Raw genomic sequence first — 19458 nt, forward strand, 5'->3', positions numbered from 1 at the left:
AACCAATCCTCTCTTTCTTTTTTGTTTCCCCAACAAACAAGCATACGATGGAACTGGCAAAGCATATAATACTCTCATTTTCTTCCTTCTTCATCAACATTATCTTATTTTCTTCTTCTCAAATCTCTACTCTTTTTAACATTCTATTACTAGATGAAACTTATATGGATCTCACCACCTAATGTGAGAACTATTTCCAAAATATGGTATCCATAAATTTTACCAAATAAGATAATAAGTGTTAAAAAAAAAGTTTCTATAACACTCTTCTTTTATGATTGATTAATAATTTTTTTACAGGACAAAGACAATATTTATATCTAAAATTTTGCATGATTTTGACATATGAAAGTGAATAGTAGAAGAATATGGCATATGTAAATATCGCACAATGACCAATGTGGATTCTCCTCATATACCCGCCCTTTCTATTTTTCTTTTGGAATTTATGTTTTTTTAATCTGGTTCGTTACAAACACACTGTACAGCAGCAGACAGGCTTCCCTTCTAAATTTGAGGCAAACAAACAACCAAACCAAACTGTACAGTACAGTTTTAACCGAGGATAACACAGTTATGCTTTTTGTCACACATACACACACGTGGGAGCAGACAACTGCCACGTCTCTTATCCAACAACCGTGTGCCGTCCCCTCCAACATCAACCCCTTTTCTCTTAGCTGTCCTTTCGTCGTTTCTTCCTTTTTTTTTTCTTTTCTTCATTTTACTTTCTTCTTTTCTCTTCACTACTACGTGTGAACAAAAACCAAGTCTTCTCTTCTTTCTTCCTCCTCCTTCTTCTTCTTCCTTTTAATTTCCCAATTTCAATTTTATATTATTAATAATAATGCCCACTTGGTGGGGTAAAAAATCCAGCAAACCCAAGGAGCACGAAGAGCCACGTGGCGGCAGCAGCACCAGCAACGGCAGCAGTGGCGGCGGCGGCGGCGTTCTTCACTTCAATTTTAGCAACAAGTCTCCGATCAGAAACTCTAATAAAAACGGTTATAAACCCGAAAACCCAAGGAGTTTCGACGATGCTTCTTCTAATTTTAGAAACACTCCCAGATCCAGTAGGGATTTCTCTCCTTCAATCAATTCTGCCGGCGGTGGTTCTTCCTCTTGTTGGGATTCTGATGCCGGTTATAAGACAGGGTTTCCTTTGCCTCATCCTTCAGTTTCTTCTACACAAAGCTTGAGCAATGATCAAGGAATTACTTTTGGATTTGGATCTGCTTCTGTTTCAGGTTCTAGTGTTAGCTCCAATGGCTCTTATGATGATCCTTCAACTTCTAACTCTCAGATTAATACCGCTAGGTTGGTTCAATAATAGTTATTATACTCATTCGATTTCCCCTTTTCAATTTTGGGCTTTGTAAATTATTCAACTTTGTAAAATTGATTTGCGTATTGATTAATCAGATAAAAGTGTCTTTTTTTAGATTTGTTACAAGGGTGTTACTGTTATGTTATAGTTATCTTCATTCCGCTCTAGACCTAAACTAATCAACGTAATTTCTTTATGCTAGAGGACAATGTGAAACGAAGTTCAATGTGAGGCCTAAAAGCCCGGGTCCAGGATCAAGGGGGCCCACAAGCCCGACATCACCTCTTCATCCAAGGTTGAATGTTTTGAGTCTTGACTCACCTACAAGCAGGCAAGAAGATGGAAGGAGTGAGTGTCATCCATTGCCTCTTCCGCCAGGCTCACCGACTAGTTCTTCTTCTCTTCCTAACAACACAAGACCAAATGGACTGATAGAAAGCAGTACCACTAACCGTGGCAGTTGGAAGAGAGGAAAGCTTCTAGGTCGGGGAACTTTTGGACATGTTTACTTGGGATTCAATAGGTATTGGTTGTTTTTTATTTTCTTCTATGGCAATGTATATTTACTTTCAATATTTCGGGTCAGCACCCAACAAATTTTATTGTGCATAGTCATTTCCTGAATATTTAAGGAAAAAAATTGTGTTTTCTTCAGTCTGGTTGTTGTAATGTTTAGGCTAATAAATTAATATTACAATGCCGATTGTTGTTAGCAAAAACAAAACTCTGACTTTAAAGCAACGGCTGTTTTTACAGATTGCGTATTCTGTCTGATTTTGTCCATATTACAGACAGATTACTGAAACTATATGTATTCTGCTTCCTATGTTTGTACTACATCTAAAATGCTTGTATTGCGAATTTGCAACTTTGGTAGTGAAAGTGGACAATTGTGTGCAATAAAAGAAGTCAGGGCTGTCTGTGATGATCAAACCTCAAAAGAGTGCCTCAAACAACTTAATCAGGTAATTATGTCGTTTTTCTTAAGAGATATGCTTGATGGTCTAAGCTTCACCACACACCGTCACTATAATACTTTTGCAGTTCTTCTTTTCACAGTTGCAACAGATTTTGGTTTAATAAACCTAATCATCATTTGATGGTCTAATAAATCTATACCATGTTTTCAATTTGCTGCAGGAGATAATTTTGCTGAGTAAACTTTCACATCCAAACATTGTTCAATACTATGGAAGTGATTTGGTATGCTAAAATATTCCTGACCTTTAGTCCTTTATATGTTAAATACAACATATAGAAAGAGAAACTAGAAAATTTATGAATGTGATCCATTTTATTTTATACAGGGAGAAGAAACACTTTCCGTTTATTTGGAATATGTCTCTGGAGGTTCTATTCATAAATTACTTCAGGAATATGGGGCCTTCAAAGAGCCTGTTATCCAAAATTATACTAGGCAGATTGTCTCTGGACTTTCCTATCTACATGCGAGAAACACAGTGCATAGGTAATTTTATTATATTGTATTTATTGCTTAAAATTGGTGCTTGACTTTCTTTCAAATTATTTATATGTTTTTATCTTCACAGGGATATTAAAGGGGCTAACATACTAGTTGATCCTAATGGTGAAATCAAGCTAGCGGACTTTGGAATGGCTAAACATGTAAGTTTATCATGCATGTTTGTTTCTGGTTAAAATTGGCCATTCTACTCTTCTGAATGCCTAGTGGTGGAGTCCTTCCTCTCCCTTGAATGCCCATGCTCTCTCTCAATTGTGCATACCCAACCCACATAGAGAATGAGAGAAGAGCTTGATTATAGTCGATTCTTATACAAGCATTGCACATTTTCATCTCTGTTCCATCGTTTTATCATTTAAAACTATATTGCATTGGCATAAGCATGTGGTAGATATCGAAATGAATTTAGAGGGCTTCAAAAAGTATAATTTTCTGTTTTGGTTGATTTCTTATTTATGATAGATATCATCTCTGAATTATGTGATTTGTTCTGGACCAGATAAATTCTTCATCCTCAATGCTTTCTTTCAAAGGAAGTCCACACTGGATGGCACCAGAGGTAAAGTTCTTTCCCTTCGTTTCAGATCTTAATTTTTTTTCTTATGCAAGCACATCCTTCCCTCCTCCTTTCTTTTCCACCGTAAATAGTAATGTATGCTTATGTTTACTTTCTTAGGTTGTAATGAATACAAATGGCTATAGTCTTCCTGTTGATATTTGGAGCTTGGGATGCACAATTCTTGAAATGGCAACATCAAAGCCTCCTTGGAGTCAGTATGAAGGGGTGCGATATTGGCTTATTTTGAACTAGCATTCATTTACATATTTGTTGTGATTCTGTTTGTAAATTATGAAGGGTCAATGCCGTTTTTTAATGTTGGATTCAACAGGTGGCTGCAATATTTAAAATCGGGAACAGCAAAGACATGCCTGAAATTCCTGATCATCTCTCAAATGATGCAAAGAATTTCATTAAGCTATGCTTGCATAGAGATCCTTCAACTCGCCCCACAGCCCAAATGTTATTAAATCACCCCTTCATTCGAGATCAGTCAGCAACAAAAGCTGCTATTGTCAGAATAACCAGGGATGCTTTTCCATACATGTGTGATGGAAGCCGGACGCCGGTATAGTCTTTGATGCTAATTTTTTTTTTTTAGTGGAGTTTTGTTTCATTGGCATCTTACAAACTAGTTCCACACACATTGTTAAGTTTGTAACATAATCATTATAAAAGGATTCTGTTCCATTAAGGTTTTTGATTGGGAGTTTGGAGGAAATTGAAATGGAAGAGTGAGTAGTCCAGCTACCTTGCATGAGAAGCTATTTTTCTTCATTGGGCTAAAACCCTCCAATATGGAGTAGCTAAAAAAATGAATTGGGGGAGAATAAAGTATGCTTGTTGTTTGGCTGTATCTGTAGAGTTAGGCATTAATTACTGATACTTCATTACAATCAGGAAAGATAAAAAAAGGAAATATTAGAGGTTGCTTGTCTGTCATGTGCATATTAGAGGTTAATTTTGTTTATGTTATTATGTATTAATGTGCTACCTACATCTGTACAGATGAAGTTCATTTGGCACACATGCCAGAGAAATTGAACCGTGAGAATAAATTAACCTGGCGGCCAAAACACATAGCTTGGGGTGATAACTGATATATGAAAGGAATATATTAATATAGTAGAGTAGTGCATATAGCTTTGCATTTCGGTAAAGCAGAGTATAGAGATTTATATAGAGGACTTCATGCTACCACACAATTCTGCATTGGAGCAGAACGTGTACCCAAAATATCATATCATTTGAAGTCACAATTCCAATGCGAATATTCCCAGCACTGATTTACATAAATTTAAAGTTGCATATTTTCTGGAAATCACTTTTATGGTCAGTGTTGCACTGGAGCTAACTTTCTCTTTGCTTGTTCGGGTTTGCAGCCAGCTTCAGATCTTCACTCCAATAGAACTTGTATTGCTTCTCAGGATGCAGATTATGCGACAAAATCAGTTCTTGCAGCTTCACGAGCAGTAAGGAGCCCAAGGTTAGATATCTAACCTTTTGTGATTATTTATGATTGAAGCATGGTTTTGCTATACCTCTCTCTTTTGCTTCACGTTTTTTATGTTATTTAGACTGACTTGCTATTTTTAATTTCCTTGTTCAGAGACAACACAAGAATGATCACATCTTTGCCTGTATCTCCTTGTTCAAGTCCATTGCGACAGTCTGGTCCAGCTCACAAGAGCTGTTTCCTTTCTCCACCTCATCCAACTTACGCAATGATGGGACAAAATACCCTCACTTCATATGAATCATATCCAATGAGATCAAATACCAAGTTTACTCTTGATCCTTGGCATGAAACACATATGTACAAAGTCCGCACACCTGGTGCATCCCCAAGAACGAGACTTATTTGAGTTTCTGAATGTAAATACCCTAAAATCTTTCTTGGTGGTTTTCCCAGTCATGCCTTGTGCTCTATAGTTGAACTTCATTCAATTGTAACCCTGAAAGTTCAAACTATATCTAAAAAACTCTGGTCCATTCTTTCTTTATACATGAGAAATAGACGACAGTAGAAGTGAGAAGTGTAGGAGCCCTCTCGGAGCAGGCATTGGACTGGGGAGACCTTGTAGCTTGTAACAATTTTTATTGATTACTGTAAAACGGAAGGTGTTTGCCATGTTTGTACTTTGTACTAGCCTTTTTGTTGTATATTATTATTAGTCCAAGGCAGAAGAAAAGAAGAGAAAATTTTCATACATATATCTTTTTTCCTTTTATAATGTTGTTTAGCTGAGAATGGCACCATCGTTTTTTTGGTCTGATACCAATCCGTTAAGAGCCTAAACAAGTATGATGGGTCCAGATTATCTGAAATAGGTGTTTCGTATTGAATTTACCTGAAGTTAGACAGAAAGGCGTAAAGAGCCTGTGTGTCATATGACAATTGCTGTTTTAACATCATAAACTTTCTAAAAACACAAGTAAATTACTAAAATACTCCCAGCGGTAGTTAACTATTGCTGGCTCTATAACTAGAAAACCGGCAGCAGTTAAGTGCCGCTGGGTTTTTTAGTCATTTACTTGTGTTTCTAAGACATATTGAATGTCAGCAACAGCCGTGTCATATTTGTTTGAAAAGTTATGTCAAGTGTGGTTTTGGAGTCAGATTTGTTGGGTTTGATAAAGACGAGAGCCCATTTCACATTTGGGATTTTCCTATAAGTGCAGAAATTTATGAATTTTGGAAACTTTTAGAGAATCTAGATTTAATAATGATCATTCTCTGAAAGTCAATGTTTTACGAATTTCTCTAAAGCTAATCAAAATCCTGTCAAGTGAACGTTGAAGCTTAACGTGTTGGGAGCAACAAGGACAGAAACAGAAACACCTTTGAGGTTTGGTAGGAAAACTTTCCAATTTTTATAAGGAAAATATAACAAATGCCATAAATGTACAAGTTAATAAACTAAATATGAAATGCTTACGATCTCTCCATCCGATTTCATATAAAATGCTTACCATCTCTCCATCGAATTTCTCAAAAGTGTAAACATTGTTTTTTTTTCCAACCCAACTTCTATTTATAGATAACTTAACATATTTCTTTATGTCACATGTTAGTTGATCTTTTTTTTAGAATTTAGAGAATGAAAATTCAAGAACAACGAGATTGAAAGATGTGTGTCCTTTATAGGGATAAAATGATAATCATATCTTTTTTTTTAAGAAGATAATCATATCTTATTTTATCATATTTTATAACCATTTGAAAAATGGAAAATGAAATAAAAATGTGATATTTTTATTATACGTGGTTACAATGTGATATTCTTATTGTATGTAGTAAAAGTAAAAAAATGTTTTTTTTTTTTGTAAGTTGTAGAATCCAATTAATTTTAATTGTAAGACGAACATAATTCCTAGTTGCAATAGTGCTTTCAAATTCTTACAATCAACCACTATTAGAAGTTAAAATTACCTCATAGTCACCTGTGAATGTTCACCCTTTAACTTTTAAAAAAATATTTATTTGATTGAATAAAAATGATAAAATCACAAATAAATTAGTTTAAATTAATAACAAAATCACACAAACATTTTATTTTTATCCCTTGATATCATATTCATATTCATATATAAGTAAAAAATATTTGTTTGTTATCGTGAAACTTCCGCGGGAAGCCACGGCATTTGAACGAGGCCAGATCCGAAACCCAAAGCCGGCGATAAAATGTTAAACATGGTTAGAAGCAGTTATTGGTGAGAAAGAATAATTTGGAAGATGCCGATCGAAATGCCTCAAGGATTACCATTCTCTGTAGACACATGGACTCCATCATCCAAAATCAGCAAAAGGCATCATTTCATCACACACGCTCACAAAGATCATTCTTCAAACATCACTTCTCATTCCTCTTTCCCAATTTACTCTACTTCCCTCACCAAAACCCTCCTCCTTCAACATCACCCTCAGGTTATTCCTTTATTTACATTTTCACCCCCTTTTCTTCCTCTAATTTTACTCAATCATCTTCTTCCTGTTGTTGCAGCTTGATGCTTCTTTGTTTCTGGTAATTGAAGTTGGTCAATCCTTGATTGTCGATGATCCTGATGGAAACTTCACCGTTACCGCTTTTGATGCCAATCACTGTCCAGGTAATTTTTTCCTTTCTAATTCTTACAACCAATTTCTACACTTGTATTTTCATTCAACTATGGATGATTTCGAGTGTGTTTGATTCTTCCGTGACACAAATTGATTTTGTCAAATGAATTTAAATTAATCAATTTTACATTCAATGCATTTTGTAGCTTTTGGGTTGAAAAATAGATTTAGGCTAAAAATCAATTGTAGGAGTCAAAAACTACAAATTCTAGCTTCCAGTTAGAATTGATTCTGTAGACAAAATCAATTGTACTCAAGAACATCCAAACATGTCAAAATCAATTTGGGCTCTTCAAAAGGTGGAAGGAAAGATGCACTTCTTGTGGTTAGAATTCTGTCATGGAGGAGGAAATAATTTATTTTATATTTATCATTATAATTGCTTGGTTTGATTATAAAAATGAACCCTGAAAACATTTTTCTGAAAATTGTGCTTATCTTTATGTTGTTTGTTTGTTTAGCTATAAAATGATTCATTCGTCTTGTTTTGTTCAGGGGCAGTGATGTTCTTGTTTGAAGGAAAATTTGGCAATATTTTACACACAGGAGATTGCAGGCTCACCCTTGAATGCTTGTTCAATTTACCTGTCAAGTATGTAGGGACGAAAGGAAAGAAGCCGCGTTGTCCTCTTGATTGTGTTTTCTTAGACTGTACTTTTGGCGATTTCGCTCGTGCCATGCCTACTAAGCATTCCTCTATTCAACAGGTCCAATAACTTTTTATTGCTTAAAAAAAGCATATCATCAGCCTCTATAATGTTTTGCTATTTTTATTAATTATTAGTGTTGGAAGTAAATTTACAGTTTAGGTAGTCAAATTGGTTTTTGTTAATTAGTTTACGTTATCTAGGGGTAAGCTTCTTAAATGCATATAAAAACCCCTCTCCTCAACTTAGAAATAATAACAAGCTCTTGGTATGTGATTGGCTGATTGCATATATTCATTTGGCATTGTTTCTAGAAGAAAGTTATTGTTATTGGAGGAAGAACTTGTTGGGTAATTCAGGATGATTAGTATTCTTTTGTGAGCTTAATATTGTAATTTAAAGACATGGTTTTTTTTATCATTGAGTATTTTAAACATTCATTGTATAGTGTATGAGCATTTTGTACATAAAGCAGTTTGGTAATAATATACAAATTTGCAGCTTCATATTAAAAGCCTTCAACCTTAGTCTTTATAGTTGCCAAAACTTATCATTTCTGCGTGTTGAAGATTGAATATATTATAGCAGGTAGATTCTTAAGCCCAAACATGCTTAATCTATCTTTTTCATTTTTCTTTTAGCAGTTGCAGTTTTCGAAACTTTCAATGTATTACTAGATGCATATTACTGAGTTATTTTTAATTATATTGAATCCATCGTTCTGCATATTGTTAACTCAATATGAGTAACAATAGTTCTATCTGACAGTTCAGCTTATGAAACTACAAAGCAGGTTGTTAATTGTATATGGAAGCATCCTGATGCATCGACAGTGTATCTTACCTGTGATATCCTTGGACAGGAAGACATTCTTGTTCAAGTGTCCCAAACATTTGGAGCGAAGATATATGTTGATAAAGCCCAAAATCCAGAATGTTTCAAGAATTTCATGGTTACGGTGCCTGAAATTGTTTGTGAAGATCCATGTTCTCGTTTTCATTTATTTGATGGATCTCCAGGACTATATGAAAGAGCACAATCAAAACTGGTTGAGGCCAAGGCAACTCTCCAGACTGAGCCTCTCATCGTCCGCCCTTCGGCTCAATGGTATGCATGTGAAGAGTTATCAGATGTTCAAAACACTAAAAAGAAGAGAATGAACGAAGCAGTTAAGGATCAATTTGGTGTTTGGCATGTCTGTTACTCAATGCACTCCTCCAAGGAAGAATTGGAAGAGGCACTTCAACTTCTTGCTCCAAGGTGGGTTGTTTCCACAACCCCTCCCTGCAGGGCAATGCAGCTCAATTATGTCAAGAAATACTGTTTTAATTCTAAAGTCAGTCTCAATAACTCAGTGGTAAAGCTTTTGGGTATGGCTGTGGAAACTTACGGCGATGTTGATGCATTTGTCAAACCTGTAAACTGTTATCCTGTGCTTCAAGGGACCGCTCAGCCTTGTGCACAAACTAAATCACCTGTCAAGCAGTGCACTGATGTAAAAGCACTGGAAAAATTAACTCTTCCTGTTAATCGCTCGCCTGTCACATTATTTGGAAGAGCAAGACTTGGTCTCAAAGATGTCGACTTTTTACGAGGAGGGTGTAATCTTTTACCGGTTAATGTCCCTTTGCAAACAGTTTCAAGTGGCCCAAAACAAGAATTCCTGGATGATGCTGTTGAAGTGAAATGGGAGAGGTCGCCAGGAAGAAAGGAAGATTTACATAATGTGGATCAGCAATCTGAGGTCCAGGAAAACACAAAAGTTCATAAGAGTGCGTCTTATGAAAATATTGGATCCCCAGGCTTTAGTGAACATGTCAGAAAGTATTACAGGTCAATGAATCTTCCTGTGCTTCGGCCTCTTCCCTCATTAGTGGAACTTATGAATTCCAGGAAACGTGCCAAGAGGGGAATCAATCATTAATCTAACTTTTCAGCGGTTAACTTTGATTTACAATGCTGGGAAGTGGGAAATGCCCATGGATGGAGATTTTAAATGAATTTATTTCACTCTGCTATTTCTGAAACTACTGTCTATGCTGCAATTGCAAGAATGCTTGGCAAGAAGTAGCAAGGTGGGAGGGAAGAATTTGAAGCAGCTCTGTAAAATGTTGACCATTCGTTACAGCAATAATGCGGTAATATTATCTTTTCTTTGATTAAGAGAATGAGATACATCAAAAGGTGCTCACTATTGAGTAATAAAATCTCATGGGAGTTATGTATGATGTCCTATAGTCCCAATTGAAACCATTTTCTCTCTTAAAAGTATCACATAACATGTAAACGCAAGGTTGAGGCCCGAGACAAGGAGGAGCAGAAGACAAGCTGAAAACTTCTGTGGTTGCATAAGTAGTTGTATCTTTTATGTGTTATTGCATTTTTAATAGAAGAGAGAAATACAAAAACTATTTATATAATTTTAAATCAAACACAAAATAGCACACTTCACTTAAAAATTTGTTAAAAATACTATCTAAATTATTTATATCAAAATGTTTTTATGAAAAGGTTATACAAACATCATATTGGTTAACTTGAGCAAGATTGAGCATTCAATAAAAAAGAAAGTGAACCCAATGTTTTTTAAAATTGATTCGATCGTCGACCCAATTAGAGTGTTGGGTGAGGGTCATTTGGTGAACCGAAAGACTTGGTGTTGATAATTTTCTTTTCTCAAAGTATTTCATAAAATACGTAGCTATTAGAGTTGTTTCTTATTTGTCCCTAAACGAAGTTAAAGTTGAAATTGAAGATTTTAATTGATTTTTTGTAATTTTATAAGTATTGATCAATCCACATTATATATCATATGATCATGTCACCATCTTTTAAAATATGTCAAATCATCAATAAAGAAAAATGATAGATGAATCAAAACTTCCTTAAAAAAAAAAAAAGAAGATAGATGAACCAAAATTGAATGATGTTAAAATACGATGATCAATTATGTAAATAAATTAAAAAACTGCAACTAAATATAATTTTTTTATTGAATAATTAAATTTCAGCATTTTAAATACATTAAAACACCGGGTGAAAAATAATGGTACCAAACAGCGCGTGTGACGACAGAAACAGAACCAACGTCTTTTCTTCTTTTCCACTCACGGAAGAACCAACCACCACCACTACCAGAACCCTAACATCACAGTCACTTAACACGGTGGCACGGTTACCCACTCTTCCGTTTGAACTTGTGGAAGAAATCCTGTGTAGATTACCGGTGAAGATACTCATGCAACTCCAATGCATCTGCAAGTCCTGGAAATCTCTTATCTCGAATGATCGTAAATTTGCAAAGAAGCACCTTCGCATGTCAAAGAGGGTAGCACTCATTGTAAGCAGTGTAAACGACTCAGGTGAACCACTTTTTTGGGATTCCTCAATTTCCTCTGTTTTCAGCAATGCATCCAACTCTAGCAGCGTCACACAGACTCAACTCATTTGCCCATTTTCCTTGACTAAATATTTGGAAATTTGCTCATGCGACGGTATTCTCTGTTTCACCATTGCTAGACGTTCTTCTGTTTTGTGGAACCCTTCCATTATAAGATACAATATGTTGCCTCCTTTGGAAAATCCGGAGGAGAGTGACGGGAGTACTTATTTATATAGCTTTGGGTATGATCATTTCAATGATGTTTATAAGGTTGTTGCTATTTCTCACATGACTTCCCATATTCTCGTCGCATTCCTGGACCAGGTGTATTTGTGAGTGGCACTGTTAATTGGTTGGCATTTTATGGTTTGAATAGTTCCTCTTGTGCCATTGTTTCTCTTGATTTGGAGACGGAGTCTTATCAAAAGCTTTGGCCTGATTTCGGGATGGATTACCGGATCTTGACCTTGCGGGTGTTTAAGGATTGCCTGTGTATCTTGACATGTAGTCATATGTTTTTGGATGTTTGGATTATGAAGGAATATGGAAATATAGAGTCTTGGACCAAATTGTATAGTGTTCCTTTCTTACGAAATTGGGGTATTTATCCATATCCCATGGCATTCTATATTTCTGAGGATGATTAAGTGTTAATTGATTTTTATGAATTGACAAGTTCCGAATTGACGTTGGCTGTTTACGATTCCAAAAATGGTACTCTGAAGATTCCTGAGATTCAAAACACCAATGGTTGGATAGACCCTGAAGTTTACGTTGAGAGTTTGATATCACCTTGTTCTTAATGTTTATGTAACTTGAGCATGACCTTGGTTCCTAATGTTTATGTCACTTAAGCATGAGTTTCAACTGCAACATATATATATGGGTTAATTTCTGATTATGTTATTTATTTTCTACTTGTTTTTTTGTTTTGATTGATAGTCACTTTGCCGATCATTGTTAAATTAGTGGTTGATGGAATTCAGATTACCAAATTGCTGTTGTTTTCACTTGTTTTTTAGTTTGAACTGTTGGTTCTCTCATTGTGTATAAGTAAATTTTAGTTTTAAATAGTTCACAATCATGCACTGCTTTAGATGGTTTGAGGTTTGATTTTCTAAATTTGAAGTTACAATTTAGATACTATAATGTCAGCTGAGTTCTGTCCAAATTTATTAATATTTGCTGTATGAACTGAACTAAATATGTTATAGTATAATAATACTATCGTTATGTCGTTTTTTTTAGAATATTCAATTTTAGCAAATATGTAGCCTTTTGAAAACTGGCTTTAAAGCTGAGTTTCTAGTAATTTTTCCCACTGATGATTGGAGCTATTTGTTAAGAGTTAGTATAACAAATACATATAACCATTCAATTGAAGAAATGTATGAAACTATAGCATTGTCTTTGATGATTCATCATTGTAGTTATGTATTAGAAGTAGTTATTCTCATTTCAATTACTTACTCTCCGAGGGAAAAATGGTACTATTTTGACATGTTCAAACTTTGCACATATGCCTACCTTCAGCTACAAGTCACACCATCTAAAGAACAATGACCTTTTCCCCCTTTCATTTTACTTCCTTATGATTTGTTTTGTACAGAATGTGAAATTAGGGGTCGTTGGTCTGGGCGTGACACCTTCCCGCGGAATAATTTTTAACCTTGAAATAGTATCAGACTAGAGAGAATGCTAATTAAGGTTTTACTTTCTTTATTTTGTGCATATGATTATTTATGTAACAATGTTTGGTACATGTATAACCTATCATGTTATCTTAACATTATGAGGGTTTAGTTATGTCCTAGATCTGTAAACAATGCTTTGATGGAGAGACTTGAAAGAGACTGTGTGGTGCTTCTTTATTAACATGACCGTATATCTGCATTTTAATTTTGATATTTGTATATGTGAATGAATTTCAATGAAAACAGAACCTTTAATTGTTCTCTAAATGTTTATTGAGGCCAGCGATATGTGATGATGATGCTACATAGTTTGAATCTGAACTCTTTATGCATTCTTTAAAAGCCTATTCCACATATGGGGATAGAGCCCAAAGTTTGAAAGGCATAGCTTTCTGAGATTTAAACATATATATTAGATCATGGCATGGTTAACATCTACTTTGGAAACTGCTGTAGAATGAGTAGAAGCTCACTTTTCAATTTGTTCCAATTCTGATTCATTTGATCAATCAGTTAAAGAAAATTCATTATTCTGCAACATCATTAACTAGGTATAAGTAACAGTAGTTCTATTTGACAGTTCAGCTCGTGGAACTACAAAACAGATTGTTAATTGTATATGGATGCACCCTGATGCATCGACAGTGTATCTATGATGGTGCTAATTTGCGGCAGAATTTGTGGCTGCACAGTATTTCCCAATTTGTTCCATCATAGTTGTTATTTTTTCCTTGAATTAGAGATGCACCAAAACATGCTTAATACAGAGGATCTAGATTGAGTTCATGTATGATGTCCTGTAATGGCAACTGAAATAATTTTTTCATTCAAAATTATCACATGTAAAGCTGAAAGCTTCTGTGACATTTCTGCCTTGAATCTTGGTTAAATGTTGGACAGCTCAGGTACCACCATAATGTAAGGCCTTAAAAGATAAGAGGTCGTCACAAAATCAAATCCCTGTGTCCTTAATAACAGTTCCAGTGTCCCACCTACAACATCTACATTCAGCTTGTAATATGGATTCATGGGAATACTCCACCTAGATGTCGAGTTGGACAATTCTGGAGAGCTTGTAATATGGATTCATGCCCTAAGCCGTATTTACAGTAGAAATCACCTCAATATTTTTATTTACAAAAGCGAGTAAGCCAAAAACTAAAACACAAGGATGAAACATAAGAGACAACCTCTAATGGAGAATGAGGTATAACATATATATACCCAGCCAAGAGATAAAGTGAGTAGATACATTTTCAAAGCTAAACACCAAGAGGTCATTGGAACCAAATCTATTTTGCCCTTAGACAATCTTTGAAGACACGACCAATATCTTCTTCAGCACCAACATCACCACTCCGTAGGAAAGAGAGGTCAATAATCATACCTTGTGAACAAACTTCTTTGTTGGGAGGTTGTCGTGAAGAATTTTCCAAGCCAAGTAGTGTACATGCTTAGGGATAGTTCATATTCCAAAACTTTGTAAATTAGTTTTTGATTATCATCTTTGTTTGAACTCTGATGTGATTTTCCAGCTACATATTTCTGGATTTACTAGTGGCATTTGCATGTCTAACTCTCAGATCGATTTATTATTCCCTTTCCTAAGGTTACTTTGAGGAAATTTATTGTGTATTTTCGGTGTAGCAGTATCATTGAAAGTTCACAAAATTGCTTTTGCGAGATGAATTGAAAGTTTCATCCAGTTATTGAGAACAATTACCACAAACGGTTATTGAGAACAATGAATGGTAGTTAACTTACGTTCATATTATGGTTAGTTAACTACCATTCAAATAGTTAACTACCATTGCCGGTATTTTCGCAAGTTCAAGATGATTGTGATCAGTTGTTATTGATGTACTGTAGTATTTTTGCATCAAACAAAAGTAAGTATTTATATCGTGTCTCCTCAGGGACTAGTGCGATATCACGGACCATTCGACATCAAATATCATTCTAAGTTAAAAGATAGTTTGTTGTTTGTTTTAGAAACTAAGTTGACTATGTTGAAATGATAAAGTTGAGATTAATAAGGCGTGAAACTTGTCAGGATTAGAGTTCCTTAACCAAGCGTCACACGTAACCTAATGATCATACATGGATTCTAGCTTTTCTTTTGATATTATTACGTATCCCTCGACAACACCATTCGTGTCCAAACAATATTATGAGATCAATTGTATCATTCAATCGTCGATGTCTCAAACTATTGAATGATCCAAGAGTCGGTCTTATCATTTAATCGATGATTTCTCAATCTATTGAATGATAAGAAAGCTTTAAGTTTGGATACAAAAGGTATTATCAAAACATCAATTTCATGTCCAGAACTTATGTTTTGATAGATGATTATTCTAAACATAGATTCAAAAGTATTTCTCAATCACAATTAAATCAAACATAAGCATTAAAGTGCAAGAATAACATCAATATCAAATCAAATGCTAGAACCATATATTTATAGATCAAAAGATTACATGTTAGCTAAGATCAAGTACCTCTAATCCCAACAAAGGAGATTTAGCTACTCATTGTCATGGAAGCCTTACAAGAATGAATTGAAAGAGAAGGATTCATTACAACTATGTGATCTCTCAACAAATGAGGAAGAATCCACCTTCTATCACTCTCACTCTATTAGAACAAGCCCTATCTCTCTATCTAAAAGTATTACAAGTTAAAATATGAGAAACTAAGATATCTAAATGAAAAGATCAAGTGGGCTATTTATAGGATTCATGTTCTGCATTAACTCGCCTCGCGAGTAACTTCACTCGCAATGGCGAGTTGAGGTTACTTCACCAGTGGGTTTGAGCCACGTCACCTTTGAGGAGTTTAGACCGCCCTAACTCGCCTCGCGAGTAAATGCACTCACCAGTGCGAGTTGCTCGCCTTCAATTCGCCTTTGCGAGTTGAGGGCGTGTGAAAAACTGATGCTCTCTGGAACTTGCTCGCCTTTGACTCGCCTTTCTTGTTCGCCATTGCGAGTGAACTCGCCTTAAGCTCGCCATTGCGAGTTTGGTTGCGAGTAAATAGGCCTTCCTGCCTCTGCTCGCTTTTGCTGCTCGCCATTGCGAGTTGGAGGCGAGTGACTTCAAATTTCTGCCTCTTTGCACTTTTCTCTATTTTTCCTCGTTGCTTGATGTCTTGAGTTCAAATCCTGCACAAATGGGTAAAGTAAGATAGATAAAGCATAAAAGGTCAATAATCATTTATCTCTCGACTTTTCTCTCAATAATTTGCAAAACAAGTAACAAAAGTGCTTTGAATGTTCATTTAAAATACAACTTTCTAGCACTTATCAGTTATGTGCCTACCTGTTCAAAAAAATAAATTGTTATGTGCCTAAGTAGCAATTTCCTTATTTTGAATGGTGTCGATATATGTTAGAGAGTGTGTTTCTAGCCTCCGTCTTTTTTATTAACTTTAATATGTTAAAGCCCAAGCCCATTACAATAAACCGTTGTTTTTACAACAAACTTTACATTTATTGTGCCGTACGATTCCAACTTGCCATCTTCCCGGTATTATAGTTTGACAGTGCAGTGGTCGAATGGCGCCAGACAGCGAGGGAGATAACTGGTACACCATCGTTTCTTCTTTGCCGCTGAAAGAGGAACCAACCGCCACTAAGAGGCAGCAATCAACTACCTCCACAGGAACCATATCATCAACGCTACCTACTCTTCGGTCTGAACTTGTGGAAGAAATATTGTGCAGGTTACCGGTGAAGATACTTCTGCAGCTCCGATGCATATGCAAGTCCTGGAAAACTCTAATCACCAACGATCCTTAATTTTCAAAGAAGCACCTTCGCATGTCAAAGAAGCATCTCATTGTAAGCAGTTTAAACGACTCAGGTGAATCATTTCTTTGGGATTCATCAATTTCCTCTGTTTTCAGCAATGCATCCAACTCTAGCAGCGTCACACAGACACAACTCAAGTGCCCAATTTCCTTGAATAACTATTTGGAAATTTGCTCTTGCGACGGTATTCTCTGCTTCTCCTTTGCTGGACATTCTGCTTTTCTGTGGAATCCTTCCCTTAGAAGATACAATATGTTGGAAATTAGCATTGGATATGATAATTTCAATGATGTTTATAAGGTTGTTGCTGTTTCTTTCTTCAATGACAAAAACAGAGAAGTTAATGTTCATACTTTGGGTACTAATTATTGGAGGAGGATCCAGGACTTCCCGTATTCTCAATCCATACCTGGACCGGGTGTATTTGTGAGTGGTACTATTAATTGGTTGATATATGATGTTTCAGGTAGTTGTTCTTTTCATGCCATTGTTTCTCTCGATCTGGAAATAGAGTCGTATCAAAAGCTTTCGCTGCTTCATTTGAAGAAGGATTATTGGATTTGGACCTTAGGGGTGTTTAGGGATTGCTTGTGCATCTTTGATTACTAGCGACTCTGCAAATAATTGTTTTTGGTTTTTTTTTTTGTCAAGTAGTCCAGTAGTTAGAACTCACACAATTTAATTGTGGAGAAGTGGAGTGTTCGAGGTTCGAACCCCGAACATATAAAATACGATATCCCTACCAAATGAGCTAACTTCACGGGATACTCTATAAATAATTGTTAATTAATGGTTAATGGAATACAAGTTGACAAATTGGTCGTTTTTTAGGTAGAGTTGTTGGTACTCTCATTTTGTATTACATTTTAAATAGTTCATTATCATACATTGCTTTAGATGGTTTATCATTTGATTTCGGAAGATTGAAGTTGCAATTTATATGTTAATGTTAGCTAAGTGCTACTCAAATATTGCAATATTTGGTTCAAATCTTGAACATTACATTATGAACTGAACTAAATATGTTAAATTATAATAATATTCCCTTTGGTCTCAAATATAAATAAAAGTTGGTCAAATAAAGTTCACATATTTGATCTAAATTTTGGTCAACTTTTACTTATATTTAAGATCGAAGTAATATAATTTTTATGTTGTTTTCCCATCGATGGCTGGAACTATTTGTTAAGAACTTTTATAAGGTTTAATGACGTGTTTCATCATTGTAATTATGTGTCATTTAAAAATTAGTCCTTGTAATCGTTAATTCTGGCAATTTACCCTTGCATTGTTTAATCATTTAAAATTTCGTCATTTGACCAACTTAATCACTACCAAGTCATCAAATTCGCAAAATGGCATGGGAATGGTCAAAAATATCCTCGTCTTTATTATGAGAAGAAGATGAAGACATGGGTAAAAATGTCATTTCACGAATGAATGACGAGGATATTTTTGTCCATTCTCATGGCATTTTGCTAATTTGATGACAATAAAAGTTTTAGATCTGGATCTTCGTTCCCTTTTTTTTTTTCTTCCCATACAGTTTAAATTTTAAATATCATGGTTAATGTCACCTTCATCTTTGAGTTTTCTAAATTATGAAGAGAAGAAGAAATGACTATGTGGCGATGCAGAAATAAATGATTTAAAAGAAAGATTGATGGTGCGAAAACGTGAGGTAGAATTAAATATTTCGCTGAGATTTCCTCTTTTCCATTATGCTTTGATCGGTGTGGCCACTGAGATTTGCTAAGGTTGATTTTTTTTTTTTTTTGAAAAACAAAATAAAAAAACAATGGTCAGTGTGTAACAATGGCCTGAGTGTGCAACTGAAAATTGGCAAGGAATAATTTTCGGTGCCGCTTCATTCACGGATTGGCTTGATGGTTTTTCAATTCATTCACAAATAACATAGCCCGTAAAATATCACTTTTTCTAAACTAGTCCACAAATTATATCTTTACTGCACAAAGATTGCTGAGTTTATTGAAGTAGTTTTGATTCCAGTTCTAAGTGGAAGAGGAAGAAGAACAGAAGACAAAGAAAGTGGCGAAAGTAGAATATGGTATAGGCAAGTGTAGCATAGGCTCTACCAAAATGTTGTTAATGTACCATATGCGATATGTTTTACTCACGCACGCTAGCCTTCCCCTTTGATGCATTTGTACTGTTATCCTGTGCACAAACTAAAAGCAGTGCACTGATGTGATCGCACTGGAAAAATTAACTCTTCCTGGTAATCGCTCACATATCATATTATTTGGAAGAGCAAGGCTTGGCCTCCAAGATATCCACTTTTCACGAGGAGTGTGTAATATTCGGTTAATGTCCCTTTGTCAACAGTTTCAAGTGGTGTGGAACAAGAATTCTTGGATGATGCTGCAGAAGTGAAATGGGAGAGGTCACTGGGAAGAAGAAATGACCTCTCCTAA

General features: G+C 35.3%; 4 protein-coding genes across 4 annotated transcripts; all 4 read left to right on the forward strand.

Annotated features, from left to right (window-relative positions):
• The first annotated feature begins 650 nt into the window (after positions 1-650).
• LOC11425554 (mitogen-activated protein kinase kinase kinase 3) lies at positions 651-5583 on the forward strand. The gene is made up of 11 exons (XM_003602563.4): positions 651-1317; positions 1530-1850; positions 2205-2292; positions 2468-2530; positions 2635-2795; positions 2878-2953; positions 3310-3369; positions 3487-3594; positions 3701-3937; positions 4752-4855; positions 4979-5583. The coding sequence occupies exons 1-11, from the start codon at positions 848-850 to the stop codon at positions 5232-5234; spliced, it is 1944 nt and encodes a 647-aa protein (XP_003602611.1). The 5' UTR covers positions 651-847; the 3' UTR covers positions 5235-5583.
• Positions 5584-6974: 1391 nt separating this feature from the next.
• On the forward strand, positions 6975-10547 carry LOC11423063 (5' exonuclease Apollo). The gene is made up of 4 exons (XM_003602564.4): positions 6975-7297; positions 7374-7479; positions 7985-8196; positions 8930-10547. The coding sequence occupies exons 1-4, from the start codon at positions 7106-7108 to the stop codon at positions 10058-10060; spliced, it is 1641 nt and encodes a 546-aa protein (XP_003602612.2). The 5' UTR covers positions 6975-7105; the 3' UTR covers positions 10061-10547.
• Positions 10548-10919: 372 nt separating this feature from the next.
• Positions 10920-12528, forward strand: LOC11429486 (F-box/kelch-repeat protein At3g23880). Its single transcript, XM_024779985.2, has one exon. The coding sequence runs from the start codon at positions 11183-11185 to the stop codon at positions 11852-11854; it is 672 nt and encodes a 223-aa protein (XP_024635753.1). The 5' UTR covers positions 10920-11182; the 3' UTR covers positions 11855-12528.
• A 4240-nt stretch (positions 12529-16768) lies between these two features.
• LOC11428647 (uncharacterized) lies at positions 16769-19458 on the forward strand. The gene is made up of 3 exons (XM_024779016.1): positions 16769-16935; positions 17119-17489; positions 19370-19458. Exons 1-3 carry the CDS (start codon positions 16769-16771, stop codon positions 19456-19458), a joined length of 627 nt encoding a protein of 208 aa, XP_024634784.1.

The sequence above is a fragment of the Medicago truncatula genome, chromosome 3 (assembly GCF_003473485.1).
Source record: "Medicago truncatula cultivar Jemalong A17 chromosome 3, MtrunA17r5.0-ANR, whole genome shotgun sequence".
Taxonomy (NCBI): Eukaryota; Viridiplantae; Streptophyta; class Magnoliopsida; order Fabales; family Fabaceae; genus Medicago; species Medicago truncatula.

Excerpts from the sequence above, each read along its gene's own strand:
- LOC11425554 (XM_003602563.4), top strand. The coding sequence starts at position 848 with ATGCCCACTTGGTGGGGTAAAAAATCCAGCAAACCCAAGGAGCACGAA. Across the intron at positions 3,370-3,486 it reads CACACTGGATGGCACCAGAG|GTTGTAATGAATACAAATGG; the intron begins GTAAAGTTCTTT and ends TTACTTTCTTAG. Across the intron at positions 3,938-4,751 it reads GTGATGGAAGCCGGACGCCG|CCAGCTTCAGATCTTCACTC; the intron begins GTATAGTCTTTG and ends TCGGGTTTGCAG.
- LOC11423063 (XM_003602564.4), top strand. The coding sequence starts at position 7,106 with ATGCCGATCGAAATGCCTCAAGGATTACCATTCTCTGTAGACACATGG. Across the intron at positions 7,298-7,373 it reads TCCTTCAACATCACCCTCAG|CTTGATGCTTCTTTGTTTCT; the intron begins GTTATTCCTTTA and ends CTGTTGTTGCAG. Across the intron at positions 7,480-7,984 it reads TGATGCCAATCACTGTCCAG|GGGCAGTGATGTTCTTGTTT; the intron begins GTAATTTTTTCC and ends TGTTTTGTTCAG.
- LOC11429486 (XM_024779985.2), top strand. The coding sequence starts at position 11,183 with ATGGTACCAAACAGCGCGTGTGACGACAGAAACAGAACCAACGTCTTT.
- LOC11428647 (XM_024779016.1), top strand. The coding sequence starts at position 16,769 with ATGGCGCCAGACAGCGAGGGAGATAACTGGTACACCATCGTTTCTTCT. Across the intron at positions 16,936-17,118 it reads GTGGAAGAAATATTGTGCAG|CAATGCATCCAACTCTAGCA; the intron begins GTTACCGGTGAA and ends CTCTGTTTTCAG. Across the intron at positions 17,490-19,369 it reads GTTGATATATGATGTTTCAG|TTTCAAGTGGTGTGGAACAA; the intron begins GTAGTTGTTCTT and ends CTTTGTCAACAG.